Consider the following 23972-nt stretch of genomic DNA (forward strand, 5'->3'; position numbering starts at 1 on the left):
AAGTGACTTTTTTTTTTTTTGGCTGCACTGCACAATAGAGGCGATCTTAGTTCCCTGACCAGGGATTGAACTCGTGCCCCCTGCAGTGGAAGTGCGGATTCTTAACCAATAGACTGCCAGGGAAGTTCCTAAGTGACTCTTTTTTCATAAGACCCTTTCTAAAAGTACCTCAAATATTTGAGTTGCCTACAAAACCCACCTGAAATGCCTCTTACCAAACAATAGGGGGAAAAGATGTTTAGGAAAAAAACATAAAGGCTTTGGGGACAGCGATTCATCTTGCTTTGCCTTTGAAACCTAGGCATTAAAGCATTTCTTCTCTAAGTGTATTTCAGGGCAGAAAACACATGCCAAAAGAGGAAAGTGACATTAATAGGGGATCAAAGGGAAACAGGGAGGCTGGCTGAGATGCAGGCAAGCAGGGCAAAATGGGGCTGAAGAGCTGTGTTGAAATTAAGTTGTGGAACACAGGTATTGTGGGCTCTCTTACGTCCCCCCACCCCAGAAATGTGTATGTTGCAGCTCTGACACCCAGCACCTCAGAATGTGACTGTTCTTTAAGACAGGGCCTTTGGAGAGGCAATTAAGTTAACATAAGGACGTTAGAGCGGGCCCTAGTCCAGTCTGAACCATATCAATTTTAAGAAGAGGAAACTAGGAGATACCCGGGAGACACTGGGCCCATGTGCACAGAGCGGGGGCTTGGTGAAGACGCAGTCAGAAGGGGGTCGTCTGCAAGTCAGTGCGAGAGCCCTCAGGGGTGACCAGACCTGGGTCATCTTCAGCCTCCAGAACTGGGAGGAACTAGATCTCTGTTGTTTAAGCCACTCCATCTGTGGTCCTTTGCGATGGCAGCCTGAGCAGATTCTTAATTTCCAGGCCTTCAAAGCCCAGTGGGGGAAGTATTTTGTTTCCATGAGGTCTTCCTGAGCAGGTGTGGCATTTCTGGAAGCCCATCCATTTTAACCACATCTCTCTGCAGTCAGGTAATGTGGATCTCCAGCTGTGCTCTGGAGACCAGCAGCGTGATTTTAGTGAGCACAGGGGTGTGTGGTTTGGTTGCAGAAGTTGTAGGAGGTGAGGTTAGAGATGGGTGATGACGATTGTGACCTTCTAGAGATCTTCTGGCAGTCAAAGGCAGATGGTGCTTTTGTTGCCTTTGCTACTCATCTGGAACGTGCTTCTCTTCTTAGGCTGAAGGAACAAGTGAGTTGTCTAGCAGGACCTGGTCTAGTTCAAATACTTCCCTGTAGCCCTCTGTGTGGGCTTCCCTGATAGCTCAGCTGATAAAAGAATTAGCTGGCAATGCAGGAGACCCTGGTTCAATTCCTAGGTTGGGAAGATCCCCTGGAGGAAGGGTTAGGCTATCCACTCCAGTATTCATGGGCTTCCCTGGTGGCTCAGACAGTAAAGAATCCACCTGCCATGCAGGAGACCTGGGTTCAATCCCTAGGTCAGGAAGGTCTCCTACAGGAGGGCATGGCAACCCACTCCAGTACTCTTGCCTGGAGAATCCCCGTGGACAGAAGAGCCTGGTGGGCTGCAGTCCCTGGGGTCGCAAAGAGTCAGACACGGCTGAGCAACTAAGCACACCAGAGCCCTCTCTGTATATCAGGCTTCAATACTTGTAACCAGTCGAGCAACAAGCCTATATCCTTCTTGCTGCCTCCAGCTCCTCCATTTAGAGTGGTTTATGTCCTCCATGGGCAAGGTGTTTTCTCTCAGCCCTGCAAATATCAATCTCGTTGGTAAACAGAGGCTCTTGCAGGCCCAGTGTCCTCACCGAGGCCGGTTTAGCTGTGACGTTACCGAGGCCCTGGAGCGTCATCGCTGTAGAACTCTACCCGACAGCCTCATTCGGGCCAGTCTGATGTTCCCAGACCTCTGTGTTCTAAAACCACATGCTCAGTTGGCTCAAATGGGTGCTTGTATTTGATGCATTCCGCAGAAATGCCAAAAACAGAAGAGAGATGTTTCAAAACAATTCATAAAATTGGCAGCTCCCGCGCCAGAGCATAGCTGTTGGGTCCTGAGTGGGTTTGCAGAAGTTTAGGCAGATTCTGCAACAGAACGGGCGATGGTGAATGAGCTCAGAGACAGTTCCCCTGAGGCAGCCCCAGAGGCCACAAGAGCACAGGCTGGCAGGCTTGTAAGTGGGCGCTCAGCCGTCACGGGAAACCCTTCTAGAATTCTCCAGTTAATTCAACTCCAGCAAACACAGCTGTGTCAGAGTTTCTCCATTTGCCTTGATCCTCTAGCCCTCAGATGTTACAGGGGTAGACAGATGGCATCAGAGGAACTGTCTCATCTTCCTGACGCAGAAGTGGAGACAGATGTATCTACCATTAGACTTTCTGCTCCCTCCCCAAATGCCCTGTGTTCTCAAGCTGTCTTTTCACACCATCTCAGGTGTCTTAGGGTAGTGGTTATCCCTTCTTGCTCATATTCTCAAACCCTCCCCTTTCCAGGCACAGCAGGTCTTTCCTATGGGAGACAAGCAGTTAACAGTACCTTTGTTAATGAACCTAGAGCCTACAGAGGTGAAGTAAGTCAGAAAGAGAAAAGCAAATATAGTATATTGATGCATAGATATGGAATCTAGAAAAATGGTCCTGATGAATCCGTTTGTAAAGCAGGAATAAAGACACAGACGTAGAAAATGGACTTGTGAACACAGAGAGGATGGAGCTGCTACTGCTGCTAAGTCGCTTCAGTCGTGCCCGACTCTGTGTGACCCCATAGACGGCAGCCCACCAGGCTCCCCTGTCCCTGGGATTCTCCAGGCAAGAACACTGGAGTGGGTTGCCATGGCCTTCTCCAATACTGAAAGGGAAAGGGAAGTTGCTCAGTCGTGTTCGACTCTTCCCGACCCCATGGACTGCAGCCTACCTGGCTCCTCCGCCCATGGGATTTTCCAGGCAAGAGGACTGGAGTGGGTTGCCATCGCCTTCTCCGGAGAGGATGGAGAGAGGGGGACAAATTGTGAGAGACGCGTTGGCGTATGTACACGACCATGTGTAAAATAGGCAGCTAATGGGAGGCTGCGGTATAATACAGGGAACTCAGCTCAGCCCAGTGCTCTGTGATGACCAAGAGGGCTGGGATGGGGCAGGGGTGGGAGGGAAGTCCAGGAGCGAGGGGACATGTATGTATGTGAGTGTATGTGCGTGCGTGTGTACGCATATAGCTGATTCATGTTGTAGTACAGGAGAAGCTAACACAACACTGTAACGCAATAAAGCAGTTATCCTCCCATTTAAAAAAATTAAAAATTTAAAAGACAGTACCTTTGTTTGATTCTTCTCTCTCCTCCCCATTCCCAGTCTCTGGCCTCTTCCTTCACAGCCAAGCTTCTTGAAAAGGCCTTTCATCCTTCCTGTCTCCTCGCTGTCCACCCAACTCTCAGACCCACCTCCAAGTCCACTGACCCACAGATCCTTTAGTTCCCGCCTTGTCTGATAGTCCAGCAGTTCTTGCTCTTCCTCCTTCCGGAAACACCGTGTTCCCGTGGCTTCCGTGACCCCACTCTCCCCTTTCGTTCCTTCTGTCCTCATCTGCTCCCATTGGCCGTTCTCTGGCAGACGTGTCATCAGTGCCCATGGATTTCATCCTCTGGGCTCCACGAGGCCGCCTTGTCCTCCTGGAGTACTAGGTGTTGGGAGATCTCCTGTCCAGGCTTCTCTGAGTTTCGGATGTGTGTGTCCCACTGCTCCCACGCTCTCTCTTCCTCATGAAAGTGTCTAGAACCCCTCCGTCCTGACCCTCCTCCAGCGCTGCCTGTCTCGGCATGGACCAGCCTCCATCCAGACGCCTACAGCAGACATCTCAGTGTCACTCTGCTTATTGTCTGCTGCTCGGCCACCTCATCTAGCCCATCAGTCAGTCCCACTGGATTTTACCTCTTAACATTTTTCTTGAGTCTGCCGTCTTCTCCCCAACTCTGCTTTTCCCCTCCGGATCCAAAATGCCCTCATTTTTTTCCTGCACGAATACAGCAGGCATCCTGCATCCGTTCTGACCCCTCGGTCTGTTCTCACATTGCTAGACTAATCTTTTCAAAGTGTCGATCTGATCGTATCAGCCCTGTACTTATAGAAGTCTTCACCATGTTCTCAGGATGACAGTGAAGTGCCTTCACGTGGGGTCTGGCCCCTTCCTGGCCCACCAGCCTTGTTCTGCAGTCATGTTGGTCTCCCGTCACGATGTTGAGCCATCTGCACAGGGGTTTCTACTGCAGGTCTTCATAGCTTCTCCTCACCTCTCTCATCCCCTTCAGATCTCAGCACAATGTCACGTTCAGGCAAGCCCTCCTCCTGCCTCATCCCCACCTGTAACTGAGTCAGACCTCTCTGTCCTGATGCTCAGAGTCATCTGGGACTCCCCCTGGTTTCTTTCGTCTTCAGTTCAGTCACTCAGTCGTGTCCGACTCTTTGCGGCCCCATGGACTGCAGCACACCAGGCCTCCCTGTCTATCACCGGCTCCCATAGCTTACTCAAACTCATATCCATTGAGTCACTGATGCCACCCAGCCATCTCATCCTCTGTCGTTCCCTTCTCCTCCCGCCTTCAATCTTTCCCAGCATCAGGGTCTTTTTAAATGAGTCAGCTCTTCATGTTAGCTGGCCAAAGCATTGGAGTTTCAGCTTCAGCATCAGTCCTTCCAATGAATATTCAGGACTGATTTCCTTATGGACTGATTGGATCTCCTTGCAGTCCAAGGGACTCTCAAGAGTCTTCTCCAACACCACAGTTCAAAAGCATCAATTCTTCGGCGCTCAGCTTCCTTTATAGTCCAACTCTCACATCCATACATGACTACTGGAAAAACCATAGCCTTGACTAGATGGACCTCTGTTGGCAAAGTGCTTTGGTCCTGGGTATTTCTTTACTTTTCTTGGGAAAGTCTTGGTTCCTTTCTCACTAGACCCTACTCTCCATGAAGCAGGGACCATGACTGGTCTCTTATCATTGCATTCCCAGAACCCAGCAGAAGGACACAGTGGTGTGTTGTTGAAGGAGTAAATGGGTTTGAAGAACAGGGTTCAAATCCCAACCCTGGGCAGCTGTGCTCCGAATCTCAATTTCTTCATCTGTCAATGAGGATTTTTTGCTATCTTTTAAGATTCTTGAGAGGAAAATAATACATCTCACAAGACCCTTGTTTTGAATGGTTATTCTCTCTCATTTAAGGTTGGGTCTTAAAAGTATGACAGTGGAGATGATCCTAAGGCAACGTAACGCCTTTGTTATTTTTCTCACATAACAGACTGGTTGGGGATGGGGAGTGTAGAAATGAGAATTTCATTAGGAAAACATATTTATTTGAAATAGGTGATGGGGAAGATTAACCTGAATAAGTAAATAAACACTTAAAATTTTTACTTCCTTTTTTCATTATGAGAATTCCGATGATCATTGAAGGTAATATGGGTAATGTAGAAAGGCAGAAGAAAAGAGGAAATAACCCACTTTCTCACCTCTGAAACAGTTTCCCACACTCAAATATTCGTCAAAAGTCAAGTTACTGGATGAAAGAGTATCTTTGTAAATACTTTTTAGGCTTTAGATAATCATTCCCTAATTGGTCTCCAGAAACATGGTACCAATTCATGCATCTACCAATGAAGTAAGCCAGTGTTCATCTCCTGGCACTTTTGCCAACTTCAGGTTTATCAAATACACACGTGCACTGCAGGCAGGCACATCTAGTTGCATATTTACTGGGTGGAAATGATATTGACTAAACTTGCGCTTATAGTGCAAATTACTTCTAAACTTAGACATTTTCATGTGAGCAATTGGCATTTTTTTGTCATCAGTTACCCTGTTATTCTTTTGCATAGTGTTCTTTAGGAGTGTTTCTCTTTTTTGTATTTACTTGTAAAACCCCTCTTCCATTAAGCCCATTAACTTTGTTTTTATCGTATATGCAAATATGAGCTTCAGTAGAACCCTTTCACAGGATCACAAGTTCAAGAGTCAACTTATACTTTATTATGAAAGGCAACTGGTTTCCCTCTCTCTCTTTAAAATTTTGCTGTTCAGATTGCATGCTCAGGAGACTGTGTGTGAAGAGAGTCTGAACTTTGAAGTTGGACAGACCTATTTCAGTCCTAGCCCTGACACACTCTCTAGCTGAGGGCCTGGGATATTTATTGAACCTCTGCAAGTCTCAGATTTCTCTCCTGAGTAACAGGAATCCTCTGGCCTTGCTTTTGAGAGGTAAATAGTTTATGGATGGCGTCTGGTGCAGAGGTGTGTTCTATAAATACTCCCTTTCCGTACCCCTCAAAGCTGTGCTGTTCTGTAGGTGCATCTACATACGTGAATTTTGTTTCACTAAAGAGCGTGTGTATTTTACTCCATTTATAGCCAGACATGCAATCATGCATTAATGTTTACTGAATAAAACTGTGAACTGTGATAAAAGTACCAGTGAGAATAGAAAATTCTTAGCCATGTGAACTATTTGCGTCTAGGAGAGATTTTGGTTTTCAAGCTCAGGGATACTCTTAACAAATTTGGGTCTGTTCTATAAACGTGGGAGAAAATATAAGTTACAGCGTTCTAGAGAAAAGAAAAAAAAAAGGCACAGGCAGCCTCAAACCCTCAAAATTATTTTGATTTGAACAGCTCCTAGTGAAGTCTCAAAATACTTGCAAGTTTCATCATTGAGAATTTGTGTCTCAGTGTCTGCTTTCTTCCTTTGTAGGTGTGGCTGGATCTCTTGAAACCTATTGTCAAGCAGATTAGAAGTAAGTATGCGCCCCTCCTGTTTAACAGAGATGTCCGATGTAAGCCCTGTCTAAACGCCCACTGCCCTGCGGCGACGAGCCCTGGAGCCACCTCCTCTGTTTTTGCCCTACAATTGTGTTTTGTCGTCCACTAATTTACATGCTATTCAAATGCATCTTCTGCGATTTTAATATATAACAATTTGGTAGTCAGAACCTTGCTTGGAAAAGTCAGATGTCATTTTGATTAACGACTGAAGCTGGCTGTTAAGGCCCAGGGCAGTTGAGCTGGTTTCTGTCTGTGCTCGTGTTTTTTATTGTCAACTTTTGCAGAGGGAGGTGGAAGTATTTATTCATAAAATTGCCATTAGGATTTCTGGGCTGCCTTTTCAAAGCCTGTGAAATTAGGGTGCAAGTGGTATTTGGGGGAAAAAAATAGGTGCCCCAAAATGTATCTGTCTGAATGGTGAGCATAACAGAGGAGGTCTGGCCTGCATTTAGACAGAGTTGTCGAAGAAAAGATTAAGGAGGGTCTGGGAGAGAAGTTAGAAAAGGATGCACTTGGATTTCCCCTTCCTCTCACTGTGCAGCAGCACCAAACCGCTCGCCCCTCCCTCTGATTGGGGCTCAGGTTCAGAGACAGCTCTCTTCTCCAGTTCATCCCACATGGGGCCTCACTGCAGCCAAAGACCAGGCAAGAGTCTGAGGCTGGTACCCAGGCTGCGTGCCTTTAGTTGAGCATGAAACACGCAGGACCTCGTGGGGTCGGTTTTATGTCTGATTAAGAAACCCCACCAGGCCACTTACAGCAGTTTATGTGAGTGTAATAAACAGGCGCACTGTGTTAAATGGGCCCTTATGCAATTGAAATTGATGTTGATCTTCTGTCATTGAAATTAAGCAATTATTAATGCAGAAAACAAAACAGCCATTGTTCACCGTTTATTGGGCGGCTGGCCAGGGACTAAGTGTGCGGGACACAGGGCTGAGAAAAGCCCCCAGGCCTGAAGGCTGGAGGGAGCGTATGTAGCATCTCGAATGATGACATTGGTCCCTGATGGGAACCCAGGATGGGAACTGCAAATGGTGGAAGGATGTCAGAGCCGGGACCGCGGCTGTGGCTTGGGTCAGCAGCTGAGCAGAGGTTCAGCTTTCCAGCTCCGTGGGTTGCGACTCGCCTCGTGTGACAAGGCTGTCTTTCTCCGTTTAGTACCAGCATCTGCCTAGCCTCGGGTTGTCTAAGGATCCCAAGTAGCCTCGTTGAAATCCCCGTTTGTGAAAATTGCTGTGCGGAATTAGCTGGACGTTCCTGTCTTTTCCATTTTGCTCTTCTTTCGTGAGCCGGAATTGACAGGCGAGGATTTCTGTTAATTTGGGGAGTGGTTAGCGGAAGGAAGCCTGGCTGCTCTTGGCTTCAGTGCTCATGGGCCTTGTTTTCTTTCCGTTTTGTACAAATCACTTAGCATCACCTTATGATACGTCATTTTAGTTTTCTTTATATTTGAATGTGTTATCATAGAAACGATAGCACAACATCTATTTTTTGTGATAGTGAAAGGTGGATCAGAAAGGCATTTTCTGCTTTTATACCACTTCTGTTAAGATTTGGATTTCATCATAATACCTTGTATTTTATAGAACATAAACTTATTGCTGTTATTCTAAATGTCAGAACCTGTAAGATTGCTTTTGCATTGTGGCTTATACAGCAAAATAAACTCTGACTCAGGTGACAAATGGTTATTTTATCATCGATTTTATATTCTAATTCTGTGAAGTTCCCTATCTCATTCCCAGTCACCCTGCCCACCCCCTTCCAGACCTGCTTCTTAATTTTGTTGGGCATTATTAATAAAATGGTATACCAGACCTTTAACAAAGGCTTTGACCAACAGCAATGAACACATTAGCTGCTGTGGCTTGGAGACAGAAATAATAAATTACATAACTGATGTACTTTTTCATTATGTTTCCTTAAGCTCTCTAAGCCTATATTTGGGCTAATGTGCATGCATGCTAAGTTGCTTCAGTCGTGTCCCGCTCTCTGTGACCCCATGGACTATAGTCCGCCAGGCTCCTCTGTCCGTGGGATTCTCCAGGCAAGAATACTGGAGTGGGTTGCCATGCCCTCCTCCTCAGGGGATCTTCCTGACCCAGGGATCAAACCTGTGTCTCCTGCATTGGCAGGCGGATTCTTTACCACTCGTGCCATCTGGGAAGCCCATATTTGTGCTAAAGCAGACAGAAAAGTTTTTGAAGAACATGTCTGCTTTTAAAATCTGGATATAGTTTAAGTCTCCAGAGACAAAGTTTGATGCCTCAGTGTAATACCCTTGTCACAGTATTTTTTAAAAACAGGTATCTGGACTACCTTGGCAGTCCAGTGGTTGAAAATCCACACTTCCGATGCAGTGGGCCTGCGTTCAGTCCTGGTCAGGGAACTGAGATGCCGCATGCCATGAGGTTTTTTGTTTTAATTAAAAATTAATTTAATTTAATTAATTTAAATTAAAAAATTTTTTTAAATTTTAATTAAAAACTTTTAATTAATTAAATTAATTAAAGATTAATTTTTAATTAAAAAAAGCTATCTGTCTCCCCACAATGTGAAAATATGAATAATAACCAAACTTAACCAACTAATTAAGTGACTTGCATGTCAGCGGAACTCCTGTTAGCAGCTTGGAATGAGACTCACTATTTGGTGTATAATATCGCCTCTTGTGTCTTTTTCTTTAATGGCATTTGCAAGATAAATCCATAAATGCTTTGCTGCTTTTCCCCCCCTTTTTAGGGCCGAAGCATGTTGTCGTCAAGTTTGTGGTGAAATTCTTTCCACCTGACCACACTCAACTCCAAGAAGAACTCACAAGGTTAGTGGTTTGGAAATGGGGTGTTTGTTGCTGTAGGTGCCACAGAGAGAGAGTGAATGTTGCAAGTCGACTGATGAGACGCTTTGATGATGTTGCCCTGACCAGCGTGTGCTCTCTGCCGGACGGTTTAACCTTCCTGTCTTCCAGTTGTGTTTACAAGCGTGGGAAGAAAGAAAGTACCACGGTTTCCCTGCAAGCTGATTTCTTAAAAGCTGTGCTGTGAAGTGTCTGGGCCTGTAATCTGTTACTGTCACATTTCTCCCTCTTCTGTCTGTCACATCACAAGGCAGTTTTGGGGAATGAATCTCTTCTATGGAGCCAAGATGTGAACTCAGTTTCTGTCTGTTGCTGCGGTGGCCGAATGACTGTGAACTGTCCGTTTCTTCGAAAGCGTGGCCAAGCCCTGCCCTTGCTGTGTGGCCAGCTAGTTACTTAATCCCCCTGCACTTCTGTTCATTGCCGTGTCAATGTGACTGCAACACTTGCTTTGCCAGGGTGGTTTTGAGGATAAGCACTAATATACGCAGAGCGCCTGGAACCCAGTATCAGGCAAGTGCGAGTGTTAGTCACTCAGTTGTGTCCAATTCTTTTTGACCCCATGGCCTTGTTAGCCCACCAGGCTCCTCTGTCCATGGGATTCTCCAGGCAAGAATACTAGAGTGGGTAGTCACGCCCTTCTCCAGGGGATCTTCCCGATCAAGGGATCAAACCTGGGTCTCCTGTGCTGTAGGCAGGTTCTTTACCATCTGAACCACCAGGGGAGTCATTTTCTGAACCCAGTAGGGATGCCATCATCCTCAGCCCTACTATTACATTACCCATTTTATAATTTGCAGCAAGCACATGCTGTTCTAAAAGAGAGCAGAGCCTGGTGGGAATATGTGAAGATAAAATGCCTCCCTTTCAAGACTAAGTACGCTAGTCTGACCAGCCAGATTGTTGCCACACTTGCCTTTCAGCTTTAGCTGCTCCCAGTGAAGGCTGTCACATCTTTCTCATCCCTCGGTACAGAGCACAGTATCTTGGGTGGTTGACCATGATTTATCAGAAGGGTGAAGGCAGTCAATCAACCATAGTGATGAAATGTACACAGTGTGAAAGCCTTGTCCCAGGAACGGGGGATGTACTGGTGAAAAGACAGGCCTGACTCACCTGGGACCAGACACAGTAATTAAACAAACACGAAAAATACCAGATAACGGTAAGAGGCTTTAGGTAATGGAGTAGATGATGTGATAGAAGGAGACTTGACTTCTGATGACTTTACAGTGTTGGATCTGGGATGCTGGGGCTAAGAAAGCAACAAGGATCTGTTGGTCATTTTCAGAGGACAAACTTTCCAGGTAGACGGAACGGTTAGGCAGTGCCCAAGATCACAAGAGGCACCTGATGTTCAAAGACTGAAAAGAGGGCTCTCGTGGCAGGCACGTGGAGCGCAAAGTGCACTGAGGTGGGCCTGAGGCCGGATGATAAGTAGTGTTGAGAGGCTAGTTGCTGTGGATACCGAGGGGAGGGTGGCAAGAAGAAACGGCAGCTACCCAGGCCAAGGTGATGGTGGCAGGGGAGGTGGTACGAGTCGGAGTGGAGGAGACGCACGCATGTGGAACACATGCTGGAGGTGGGGTCGTTCTGAGCTTGTCCTGGGTTGGAAGTGGAGACGGTGAGGAAGTGGAGGGAATGCTTAGGTTTTGCACTTAAGTGACCAGGTGGGTGATAACTAGAATGGGGACAGGTGGAGGGAAGGTAGAGGATTGGGGAGAGTGAGAGTCGAGAGTCTGCTGCTGCCAGGTGATGTGGGAGGTCCCTGCCGAGCATCCCAGGGCTGCATCAAGAGGGGCACTGGGTACTCGAACGTGCGATTCCAGGAAGCCCCTTCCCATGGCTTTGTATGTTACTTATTTATGGCTGGGTCTTCATTGCTGCACGCAGGTTTTCTCTCCTTGCAGCGAGCAGGGGCTACTCTTGGTTGCGGAGCCCAACTTCTCGTTGTGGTGGCTTCTCTTGTAGCAGAGCACAGGCTCTAGGCGCACAGGCTCAGGAGTTGCAGCTCGCGGGCTCTAAGGCACTCGGATTTCTCTCCTCGCAGCTCCCAGGCTCTAGAGCGCGGGCTCAGTAGAGTTGTTCCACCGCCTCTCGGCAGGGGCAATCTTCCCAGAGCAGGGACCGAACCCGTGTTCCCTGCATTGGCAGGTGGACTCATTAACGACTGGACCACCATGGAAGCACATTATGTTCTGAATGAGTCACCACTGGTTGATTTCCTCCACTTATATCCCTTGAAAGCAGCAGTTATGTGACCGGGACCTGTAGAAACCGTCAGCCTTCTGGGACCCACATGGCTGGGACGCTTCATGTGAAGGAGAAGCAGCTGGGGCTGCACCCCCCTGCCCCAAGTTCCAGGCTGGAGGGGCCGACCCCAGTAGCATCTTCATGCCGTGTCGTTATCGGGCTAGTGTGTCGGTTTCTGGGCCTGGTTTTCCTGTTGTTGGAATGTGCAATGCTCGAAGCTCAGAACATTGAAATGAATCTAAAGGCGAGTCCAGCTGTTGGCCGGCAATGAGCCTTTTCCTCCTGCATCTCACTGGGCCTTCATCCTGCTTAGGGAGTTGGCAGCATTAAATCCCGCCCCCCCCCCACCTCACCCCCACTCCCCGCACCTTTATCCCCATTCTACTTTGCAATGAGTTTTGCACCTTTTCAGTTTTCTCTAGAGACCTGGCAGTTTTCTACCCTTCTGGTCCTGGTTATAAAATTCCATACAGCTTGTGACCAGTCAGCTGTGTGTGTGTGTGTGTGCGTGTGTGTGTGTTCCTGGTATCTTGACAGCTGCTCTGACCAATCTGATAAATTCCTCAACTGCCACAAGCAGGTTTGGGGGTTTTGTTATTGCCATTTTCTGACTCCCAGAGTTAACTGACATCTTAGAAGTCTTTCCCGACGAGAGAATTCCTTTGGCTCAGGGTTGATAAACTTGATCGGAAGTTTAGAAGCCCCATATCACTTTCTGCCCTGCTGCAATACGTGGCGGGAAGGCGACCTCCCAGATCCAAGGGGTCAACTCCCACAGTCGCAGAGTCCTGTTTAAGCAGAAATCTGGTAATGTGACCACTGAGACTCCTGGCAGTTTTCCATGGCAGATGGTGAGGGAGGGAGGATCTGGGAGAAGCCCTGTGGGGACAGTACTTCAGGCAAGGGACATGCGGATGAGAGCGAGACAGACGGAAATGGGCCTGCCTGCCGTTGAGCGGACTTGAAGCGCACTCGACCTGGAGCTAATTCTTCGGGCCTCCAGGAATAGCTTTCAGCTCCCTGTCTGTATAGATCAAAGATTGAATTGCATCTCGCTGTTAAACAAGAGGCTGAATTCCTTTCTATTTATTGGACTACATTCTCACTGGATCTCTCGCTCTCCTGACACCAGGTCTCAAGCATCTGGAAGGAGCTAAGTACTGACTCCTCGGTGCAAATTTAAAACCACTTAGGAGGGGTCTTTGAAAAAGAAATTACCAGGCTTTCTTCTGGCCTAGCTGGGAATTACTTGGCTATGCTGGTGAGGTCAGACATGGTACTCTCTGAACATCGCATCTTAAGTAGGATCCAGTTCCTACTTGGCTGTGTTTTTTCGGGGAGGCGGTTTGGCCACGCTACGTGACGCTCAGGATCTTAGTTCTCTGACCAGGGATCAAACCCCTGCCCCGTGCAGTGGAAGCGGAGCCTTAACCACTGGACGGCCAAGGAAGTCCCCTGGCTGTGTTCTTCTAAGCGGAGGGCACCTATCTGAGTTTGCTGCCGTGCAGGGTCTGCTGCAGTGTTGTCTTTGGCTGGCTGGGACACCGTCATATACATTGAGTAAGTGGCAGAAAGAGTAAGAGCTCCCGAATGTGTTTAAAACATGGCTTCCGAGGGGTGTGGCTTCCTCCCCCTAGGGCCCTGGAAGTGACAGCCCTCTGGCCCCACCACTGTCGTCACCTACCCCCTCATATGCCCACCCTTCTGCCAAGGACAGTTGATTTCTGCTCTGAGCACTTCCTGTGAATGGGAATTGCTTCAATTATGGTGCAGAAAGTGCTGCTGAATTTCTGAAGTTAGCCCTGCAGCCGGCGTGCCTGACTTAACAGCTGACATTACAAGATGACACGGTGCCCAGTGGGATTACAAGGGCCTTAGGACAGGAAGAGTCAGCGTAATCAGGGAGTGACAGGTTCCTCCTGCATCCTGTAGCTCGGGCTTTGCACTCTAATGAAAGAGGGCAGCTTTTGGAACCCCACACCCTCTTGACACCCACAAGAGACCCTCCCCAGAGGCCCTGAACCCTGAGTTCTGTCTCTGGACCGCAGGGTCCTTTGTTTAAACTGATAGCTGGTTACATTTGCAATGTCATGCTTTTAAAACACACGTTCTTCCTACACAGATAAGAAATAAAGCCTGTAGTTCTAAGAAATGTTGGCTTCAAAAAACAATAACCACAGCCTAATCCAGAGAGATGGTTTGTGCCACCTCTTCCCATGTAAACCTGTGTGCTGATGTTGTGACTGTTTCTGTACGCTCTGTTTTACTCTGCTTTGACTTCCCAGGGAGAGAGACAGAGAAGGAGAATGAATGAATGAATGAACATTATGGGGGCTTAGGGAAAGGTCGTTGTCAACTGGTAGACCTTTGGGTGTTTGTGTTTTTCTGGTTATGAAATGCCTCTGTAGTTCTTGAGTTCTTACTCATGGTCCTACATGACTTAGGTGGTGCTAGTGGTAAAGAAGCTGCTTGCCAACACAGGAGACTTAGAGAGACACAAGTTCAATCCCTGGTTCAGAAAGATCCCCTGGAGGAGGACGTGGCAACCCCCTTCAGTGTTCTTGCCTGGAGAGTCCCATGGACCGAGGAGCCTGATGGGCTACGGTCCCTAGGGTCCCACAGACTCAGACATAGCTGAAGCGATTTAGCACGCACACAAATGACTTAAAGGGGATTCATTCTTATTCAGTTTTTTAAAATTGCTAATTTGTATTGAATGCTTTTATTCTAGCCACTGTGCTTTCCATGTGTTATGTCATTTGATTCTTCAGGACACCTCTGTGGTTAGTCTTGCTAAAAGCCCTTTTTTAAAAAATTAAAAAGACCCTTTTGTTGTTACAAGAGTAATCCATGTACAGTGTAGAAACTTAGAATATCTAGATAAATGTGACTAAGAAGATAAAACTACCATGTTCCTATTGCCCAGAGCTGAGCATTGCTAGCACCTCAGGGAGAGCTTTTCTGATTTTTTTTCTGTGTATATACATGTACTTTTCATCTCATTTAATACCCTGGCTGTATTCAAATGTCCCCCTTTGTCGCCCAGATGTCATTTATGTCTGCTCATCTAAAGTGAGATTCACTGGAGGACCCCACATTGCAACTGTTTGTTACAGCCTTTGAACCCTGTTTAATCTAGCAGACTCTCTTTTTCTTTGTGGTACCATCTTGTTGAAAAAACTGGACCAGCTGTACTGTGAGATAACCCACCTCCTAAGTTTGTCGGATTGCTTCCTGTTTAACTTATTTCTCTGTCTTCTGTATTCCCTGCGAACTAGACCTCAGTTCTAAAAGCTTGACAGATATAAGTTACACATTCTTGACTAGAATCCCCTCGTAAGCGATGCCGTGTGCTTCTGTTTCATTAGTGATGCTGAGATTGATCGCGGAGTTAGGGTGGTAGCATTCTGACCTTTCCCTTCTGAAGGAAAGTTTTGGGAGTTTGTCTACATTCAAATGTCCAAACGCCTAAGTGGTTTTCACACCAAGAACAATCCTTGCCAGAGTCAATAATTTCTTTAGAGGCTGTAGGATGAGTGTTTTATAATTGTTGTTTTGTTGTGTTATTTGTTGGTGTTCTTCTGTAAAGTAGAATTTTGCCTCATCTAGCTGGAGTATCTGTGCATGCTAAATCACTTCAATTGTGTCTGGCTTTTTGCGACCCAATGGACTGTAGCCCACCAGGCTCGTCTATATTCACCAGGCAAGAATATTGGAGTGGATTGCCATGTCCTCCTCCAGGGAATGTTCCCAACCCAGGGATTGAACTCACATCTCTTAGGTCTCCTGCGTTGGCAGGCAGGTTCTTTACCACTAGAGCCACCTATCCATATATCATGAAATACTCTTCCTACAGGAGAGACAGATTACATGCCCAGTTTTCTGCCTTAGATTACCAATTTTTATTGGGCTTCCTTGATATTGATATTGGGCTTCCTTGTTTCAGTTGATAAAGAATCCTCCTGCAATGCAGGAGACATCAGTTCTATTTCTGGGTCGAGAAGATCCGCTGGAGAAGGGATAGGCTACCCACTCCAGTATTCTTGGGCTTCCCTTATAGCTCAGCTGGGAAGGAATCTGCTTGCAATGCGGGAGACCTGGGTTAGATCTCTGGGTTGGGAAAAATCCCCTGGAGAAGGGAAAGGCTGCCCACTCCAGTATTCTAGCCTGGAGAATTCCATGGACTGAATAGAGTCCATGGGGTCGCCAAGAGTCGGACACGACTGAGCAACTTTCACTATCACCAATTTTTAATACAGAATGCTTTAACAGACTCCTCAAATGGTAGTACAGTTCATTTTTCCTGCTTTCTCTCTTTTTTTTATCCTGAGTATTATAATGTACTCAACGAAATTTCATTAGTCCCATGTGTTTTGATTCACGTTAACCCTTCATGCTGCTGTTAAGTTGTCCCAGTGTTGGCCGGTGGACACCCCTTCCAGGTTTTTTCCCTTGTAATAGAGCCCGTTTATATTTGCAAGCTGTTTGCCCTCTGGCATAACTAGATAGTGTAGGTTCACTCTGTACCTTTCCCTCCTCCGAGCCTGGAATCTACCGTTTCTCCCTGCCTTTATATCCTTCAAATGGTAGTTGTGTGAGAGCCAGAATCTAGCTGCTGAGGGTTGCTTGCTGCCAGTGTGATGCTTCTTCTCGACCGTGGACAAAACTAGCAAGGAAGGAAGGAACTGTGCTGAGTCGTGTCCAGCTCTTTGCGACCTCGTGGCCTGTAGTCTGCCAGGCTTCTCTGTCCATGGGATTCTCCAGGCAAGCATACTGGAGTGGGTTGCCATGCCCTCCTCCAGTGGATCTTCCCAACCCAGGGATCAAACCCAGGTCTCTGGCATTGCAGGTGAATTTGTTACTATCTGAGCCATCAGAGAAGCCCCAAACTAGCAAATATCTTCCTACAAATCTGTGAGTTCATATTGATATTCTCAAATCAATTTTAACATCACCCTGGTTTTACTTAATTTCTTTGATTTATAAATCCACTTTTCTCTTCCACTAAAAATGTTTACTAGCTTCATTCTACCACATAAAGAAAAGAATCTTTAAATAAATGGATTTTTACACATCTGGCAGCTTATGGAAGAAGCTGAGTGACTGTTCCACCACAAAAAAAGATACTCGTGTGTTTCCAATTCCATCGACAAAGCTCTTCCTAACCATAATAACCTACTGTTATTGTCTGAGCCATAGAGCCATTTTTTTTAGTATATTTGACTGATCTGTGAGAAAAGTTTAAATGCGTCCTATGCCCCACAAAAATATACAGGGTGGTAAGTTATAGTCTTAATTTTTATGGTTGTTATCTCTCCATATAAAATGAAGTGCATCACTCATTGTGTGAAGATTGCGGCATATGTCTCCCAAGAGTGTTTTTAGGGAGGTGTGAATATTTACATTGCAGCCAGTTGCACCAGGAATTCATCCCACCTGTGCAGACTTTTCTTGTTCCCTGGTTTATGTACCTTTCACCAGGTCCTCGCTGTAAAGGCTGCCACGGTTGAGCCTGACTTTGTTGCGGAAACGCTCTGCCCTTTTCGCTGGACGCCCACCTCTCTGTGTATGACTCCCGTCTCTGCTTCCGTTTGCAGGTACCTGTTCGCTCTGCAGGTGAAGCAGGACCTGGCTCAAGGCAGGCTGGCGTGTAATGACAACAGCGCTGCCCTCCTGATCTCGCACATTGTACAGTGTAAGTTCTTTGATCTCCTTCGGGAAGCGTGTGGGAGATACACCGCGATCTGCTTGGTTGGGGGAAAAACGACATCTAAAAACAATGTTTTCGTCTTACGTTGCGTTAGCACAGAAGCTAGAGGGTGGAAAACAGCACTCTTAACATCATTTAATACTCCTGTCCTTCCATGGGCTTCCCGGACGGGAAGGAATCAGCCTGCAGTACAGGAGACCTGAGTTCTATCCCTGGGTCAGGAAGATTCCCTGGAGAAGGGAATGGCAGTCCACTCCAGTATTCTTGCCTGGAGAATTCCATGGAGTCTGGTGGGCTACAGTCCACGGGATCACCAAGAGTCAGACTTGATTGAGCGACTAACGCTTTCACCCTCCTCCCCCAAACGTTGACCTGGGAATTCTGTGTCCTGGTGGTTGCCTGTGCTTTTCAAGATGGAAGATGCAATTGTTGAAAACTCAGCTGACTCGAATTCAGTTGAATGGACGGTGGCCAAGTAGACGAAACTAGTTCTGTCCTGTTCTTGGATTTAATCTTCATGATTGAATATGACACTTTAGCCTTCAGACATAAGACATAAAACTGTCAAAGATTTCCCTTCCTATACTCTGCTCAAGAGTTCAGTAAACCAAGACACAGGACCCTGGATAGAATCCAAGTGATGCTTGAAGTAGACATTTTAACTTTCTTACACTAAATAAAGGATAATTAGATTGTGCTCATTCTAAGGCTTATTGACTACCCACCTGGGCATTTTGTTTCTCTTGGTAAGGCAGAAGTTACTTCAAATACACACATTATGTTTCAGGAAGGATATTATGTACATAGACCAGGGTCAGCATATATAAACAGTAGTATATAAATACTGTCATACCATTTTAAAATTTCCATTGTATACAAAGCGATCCCATGTAATCAGGCCCAGCCTGTCCATACAAGTGCCAGTTAACAAGACTCCACAGGCTTGTAGGAAGGGTCACTCCTAGTAGTCAACAAACTACTTTAGTCCAAAATGACGAGGTATTTGTAGAAACAATGCTTACCTTTTTTGTGTGTGCATGAAAGTGAAAGTCGCTCAGTCGTATCTGACTCTTTGCGACCCCATGGACTATATATACAGTCCATGGAATTCTCCAGACCAGAATACTGGAGTGGGTAGCCTATCTCTTCTCCAGCGGATCTTCCCAACCCAGGGATCGAACCGGTGTCTCCTGTTTTGCAAGCAGATTCTTTACCAACTGAGCTATCAGGGAAGCCCTTTTTGAACATTGGCATTGTTGAATATCTACCAAACTTAATAGATGGGTGTGTTCTTCTTTGAAAAAAAAAAAATGATGTGAGAAAGAAAAGACAGGCCCCCCCCTCAAAAAAGTAATCTTTATTAGACTTTACCATGTTCTAGTTCTGTGTATTATCTCAGATTTGTGTATTATCTCATTTAATTTTTGTAACAACCCCCATGAGCTCAGTGCTGTTTTCCCCATCTTAAACTGAGGACACCTCGGTGCAGACAGTTACCTGATTTTTCCCTTTCATGTGTTTGGTCTTCTGTCTTCTTACAGTAACAGTGAAGTGAGCAATGTTTTGAATCAGGCAGTCCTCGTTGCTCTTAGTTGATTGATCAGCCTGCAAGTTAGAGTCCCTCACCTCTTTCCTTTGGAACAGGGGCCTAATAGAATCTATTTCCTACAGCCGTGAAAATGAAGCGGTAGCATCGGGATTCAGAATACGCTAGGAGTTCAGTAAACGCACCCACCTTTCTTTGTTCTCGCTCACCTGCGGCCCTCCCTTTCCAGACAGTGGGAAATTTTGAAATAAAACTTCCTGATTGGAACAGCCACTTCAGGAAATGTCTCCGAGGGTACTCAACCATTTCTGATGCCATTTAGTCTTGTACCCGCTTTCTCTTAGGCCCCTTCCTTTTTAAAGTCTGTGGTTAGAGTAAACCACGTACTTGGGAAGTGGAGGGTCACTGAAGTCCAGAAAGCCGTGTGCTTGCTCCAACGGACCCTTCACCCTCAGACATCAACAAGGGCTCAGAAATCCCCTGAGAATCTTGAATTCTCCACAGGAGATGAAATAGTTGGGTCCAGAAGTACTCCTGCTATTTTCCCTTCTCTCTGATATGCAGTTTGGTGACACACTTCGAATATTCTTATACTTACAAAGCCCTATTTCTGTGTTTTTGAGCATCCCACACATTGTATCGGGCTTCCCTGGTGACTCAGTTGGTAAAAAATCCACCTATGATGCCGGAGACCCATGTTAGATCCCTGGGTTGGGAAGATCCCCTGGAGAAGGAAAGGGCAACCCACTCCAATATTCTTGCCGGGGTAATCTCATGGACAGAGGAGCTGGTGCGCTACAGTCCAGGTGGTTGCAAAAGTCTGACACAACTTAGCAGCTAAACCATACATCATACATAGGAGGAGAATCTTCTGTGAATGGTGTGTTTATTTAAATGATTGATAATTATTTACATGATCAGTACTGTAGAAAGGGTCAGTTCATCTCCCTTCTACAGAAAGTGATATTAATGCTGATGGAAAATTATCTCTACTGAGCTGTATTTTCATCTCATCTTTTCCTATATACGCAATCCGATTTTTAAAAATTTTCCTCTTTTCATTTGAATTCACTGTCATCTTTCAGACATATCTTTCATTGGTTCCTTTGTTACTGGTCTTAGATATCCCCTGTACAAACTTCAAACTTTTAATTTTCCCTAATCGACTCTGAGAAGACCAGTAGGACGAGCTGATGAAGAGAAGATTCAAACACTAGGTGGGCCTGTTTATAAGAGGACCTCTCGTGTAGCGTGGAGGCCAACTGGGGTGCATTTCAGCAGGTTGTATGTGCATCCAGTCTGAGGTTATACAAGCACAAGTTTGCCTAAGCACATCTTCATGAGAGTTCAGGAAAATCACAAGATCTGGAGTTGTTATTTTTAGTTTTTGCTGAGAGGAGACAGATAAGGAATTCAGTGTATGCATCAGCTGATATAAGGGCTTCCCAGGTAGTGCTAGTGCTAAAAAACCCATCGGCCAAGGCAGAAACATAAGAGATATGGGTTTGATCCCTGGGTCAGGAAGATCCCCTGGAGGAGGGCATGGCAACCCACTCCAGTATTCTTGGCTAGAGAACCCCATGGACAGAGGAGCCTGGTGGGCTGCTGTCCACAGGATGGTAAAGAGTCAAACACGACTGAGGCGATTTAGCTTAAACACATCAGCTAATCTGACACCTCTGATTAAAAAATAGTAAGTCATATCTTGAACACTTATCAATTCTCAAATTCTCCAGACATAAGGAGGTGCCACTTTCTAGTTCCAAGAAGAAAGCATGTGGGAGAAAGTAAATTTCATAGTCATGTTGTCCTTGCATTTTAGGAGCTGAAAGGCAAGTGATTCCAAGGAAAAGACAGTTCAGGTGTATTGGCCCTGATGCCAGGGGACAAACTGGAAGTCTTAACTCTTATATTGAATTATGGAAAAGACTGTGTTTTGAAATCCATGTATGTTAAGAAACCCAAACTCAAAACTCGTAAAAAAAAAAAAAATCAGGATTTAGGTGAGTCCTCACTCGCCCTCACCATATGCAGTCAGTCTTCATTATCTGTAGATTTCATGTTTGCAAAGGCACCTGCTCTCTAACGTTTCTTTGTAGCCCCAGAATTAGCATTTTTGGTGCTTTCGTGGTCACGTGCAGACATGCACAAGATGGTAAAAACATCTGAGTCACCTCCCACACACACCTCCCCAGCTGGGGCCAGAGAAGGTGATGCTCTGCTTTCTGGTTTCAGCTCTCATACTGGAAACAAGTATCCTTTCCGTGATCCATTCAGTGCCACACTTCTTGCGTTTCTGTGCTTTGTTGGTGATTTCCCTGTTTAAATGGCCCCTAGGTATCATTGCTGAACCACTGTGTAGTCTTCTTAAGTGCAGGAAGGTTCTGACGTGCCTTTTGGAGAAATAAGGGCTTCCCAGGTGGCTCAGTGGTAATGCATCTGCCTGCCATTGCAGGAGATGCAGGTTTGATCCCTGGGTTGGGAAGATCCCCTGGAGGAGGAAATGGCATCCCACTTCAGCATTCTTGCCTGGAAAATTCCTTGGACAGTGGAGCCTGGCAAGCTACAGTCCATGAGATCGTAAAGAGTCAGACATGACAGCGTCCGAGCCCACACGCACACGTGGAAAAGCAAACATGGGTGCAGATCTGCTTCATTCGGGCATGAGTTACAGTGCTGTTGTCTGTGGGTTCAATGGTAATGAATCAACACAGTGCATAAAAGAGGATGTATTTCTACAGAAGCATACAGAAAACTCAGCTAGTTGATGAAAATGTGTTTCAAGATTCTTGGAGGAACCTAAGCTCTTATTTCCCCTGGGAATGATGGTTCAGTATTCATTAATTTGATATTTCATAGGGAATTGATAGAATACCGTTACTTTGAATAATGAGATGAACTGGGCTCTTTTGAGCCAGGATAGAAGGGATTTCCAAAAAGACAGTGCCGTCATCATCAAGGCCACCAGTGGGTGGTGGCAGTGTGGTGGGGAGGTTCCCCCACTCCCATGTCATCCTTGTGACAGAAACTGGCAACTTTGGGAGGAGGAAATTGTTAAGAAAGGGCAGTTAGGAAATAATATTGATTTTGCCATAGCAGTCGGAAGCTAGCGAGTGATTGATTGTTCGAGTGGCCCAGCTGGTGCCAGGTGAGTTGGCAGTGTTGGGTGCAAAGCAAATATTCTCGGGGATGTGAATTATACCAACATATAGTGCATATCCTGCGTGATTACCAGGGTGCATTGCCCAAAGTGTGACGAGCTGCTTCACAAGACAAAGTGAAAGGTGGGTTTCATAGCAACGGTTAACTTGCCTTTCCTCTAAACAGCTGGGCTCCGCTCATTTTATTAAGCTTGTTACACAGCCTATATGATAAGGCACACTGTCCCATCTGTACTGAATTGCTATAAACTGAGCTGGAGTTAGTGTTGTTAAAGGTACAATGGTTACTTTAAAGCTCGATCCTTTAATTTCCCAGGTTAGACCAATTAGGGGACTGTGTTGAGGTTACATGAGAAAAATAGGCACCCTCTTTCTTGTCGATGAAAATTTTGTAAGGATTTGCAGTCTGTTGGGTCATTTCTGATAATAAGACTACACAAAATTTAAGAGCCATATGTTTTTACCAAATTAGATTAGGTACCTTCTGTTGTCACTGGTTAGTTGTATCCGAGTCTTTCGCAACCCCGTGAACTGTAGCCTGCCAGGCTGCTCCGTCCATGGGATTTCCCAGGCAAGAATACTGGAGTGCGTTGCTCTTTCCTTCTCCAGGGGATCTTCCTGACCCAGGGATCAAACCCGTATCTCTTATGTCTCCTGCATTGGCAGGTGGATTCTTTACCACTGAGCCACGTGGGAAGCCCACTATGTGCTTTTACTCCTATTTACAATCATCTTTTCTCTACATGATAAAGCATTTAGGCTTTGCATTAATTGTTATATGTTCATTTCCAAAGTCGATTTTGTCAAGTCCTGAAATTCTGGGGCTAAATTATTTAGAAATCAGAATGTTTTGATCCACTTGTTTAGAATTTACTGCCTAAAGTAGAAGCAACCCCTAGTTGGGTGGGGAGGAAAGAAAACCAGGAACATGGATGGCCAAAGAGGAATGATTCTGAAGTTTTCTTTCCAACGGGTAGAGATGAGAGAAAGTGGAAACTGTCATCTTACAGTGGCAGAGCTATTAAATCCGTCCTCCCGTCCACAGCTTCTCACATCTCGCCCTTAGGATACTCACCAGCTGGGATCGCCTTATGTTCTTGGCTACTTTTTCCAGTTTACTAGCTGGGGAACAGCCCACTGGGAATGTAACAAACTGTGGAGTATTAATCGTATGTGGCTGGTTTTTCTTTCTCCCTTTCTTTGTAGCTGAGATTGGGGATTTTGATGAGGCGTCAGACAGAGAACATTTAGCAAAAAATAAGTACATACCTCAGCAAGATGCGCTAGAAGACAAAATCGTGGAATTTCACCATAACCACATGTAAGTCTCCTTTGTTGCTTCCTCTGAGCTGTTTCTCTCTGTCCTCCGACATTCATTAAGTACCTGTACATACGCACAGAGTAAGTATCGGGAAGGAATATACAAAGAGGGAGGGAGGGAGGAGAGCCCAGAGGCTTAGTCAGTGTGGTTACTTGTCCTGGACTCTCAGAGATGCTGCTTACCCACTCAAGACCACACCCCTGGACTCCTTCCTTGCTCTTTTGTAAGACAAGAATAACACTGGCATTTTAGTACCCTGTGATTTTGAGTAAGAGAAAGAGTGTAAGACCAAGTACAGGAAATCAGGAAGGGGACCTCATGAACTCGGGACAGCATA

At 46.0% G+C, this 23972-nt stretch overlaps 1 protein-coding gene across 13 annotated transcripts in view; it reads left to right on the forward strand.

Annotated features, from left to right (window-relative positions):
- The window catches only part of FARP1 (FERM, ARH/RhoGEF and pleckstrin domain protein 1), a 309639-nt gene that overhangs the window by 220482 nt on the left and 65185 nt on the right, over nucleotides 1-23972 (forward strand). For all 13 annotated transcript variants that reach the window (XM_086330336.1, XM_086330340.1, XM_086330332.1 and 10 more), the window contains 4 exons: nucleotides 6714-6756; nucleotides 9530-9608; nucleotides 17495-17592; nucleotides 23521-23635. In XM_086330336.1, coding sequence (XP_086186462.1) covers nucleotides 6714-6756; nucleotides 9530-9608; nucleotides 17495-17592; nucleotides 23521-23635 — 335 coding nt within the window. The remainder of the gene's footprint in view (nucleotides 1-6713; nucleotides 6757-9529; nucleotides 9609-17494; nucleotides 17593-23520; nucleotides 23636-23972) is intronic.

Source organism: Bos grunniens, chromosome 12 (assembly GCF_055505025.1).
Source record: "Bos grunniens cultivar Pamir isolate PY7600 chromosome 12, Bosgru_T2T1.0, whole genome shotgun sequence".
In the NCBI taxonomy this organism is placed as follows: Eukaryota; Metazoa; Chordata; class Mammalia; order Artiodactyla; family Bovidae; genus Bos; species Bos grunniens.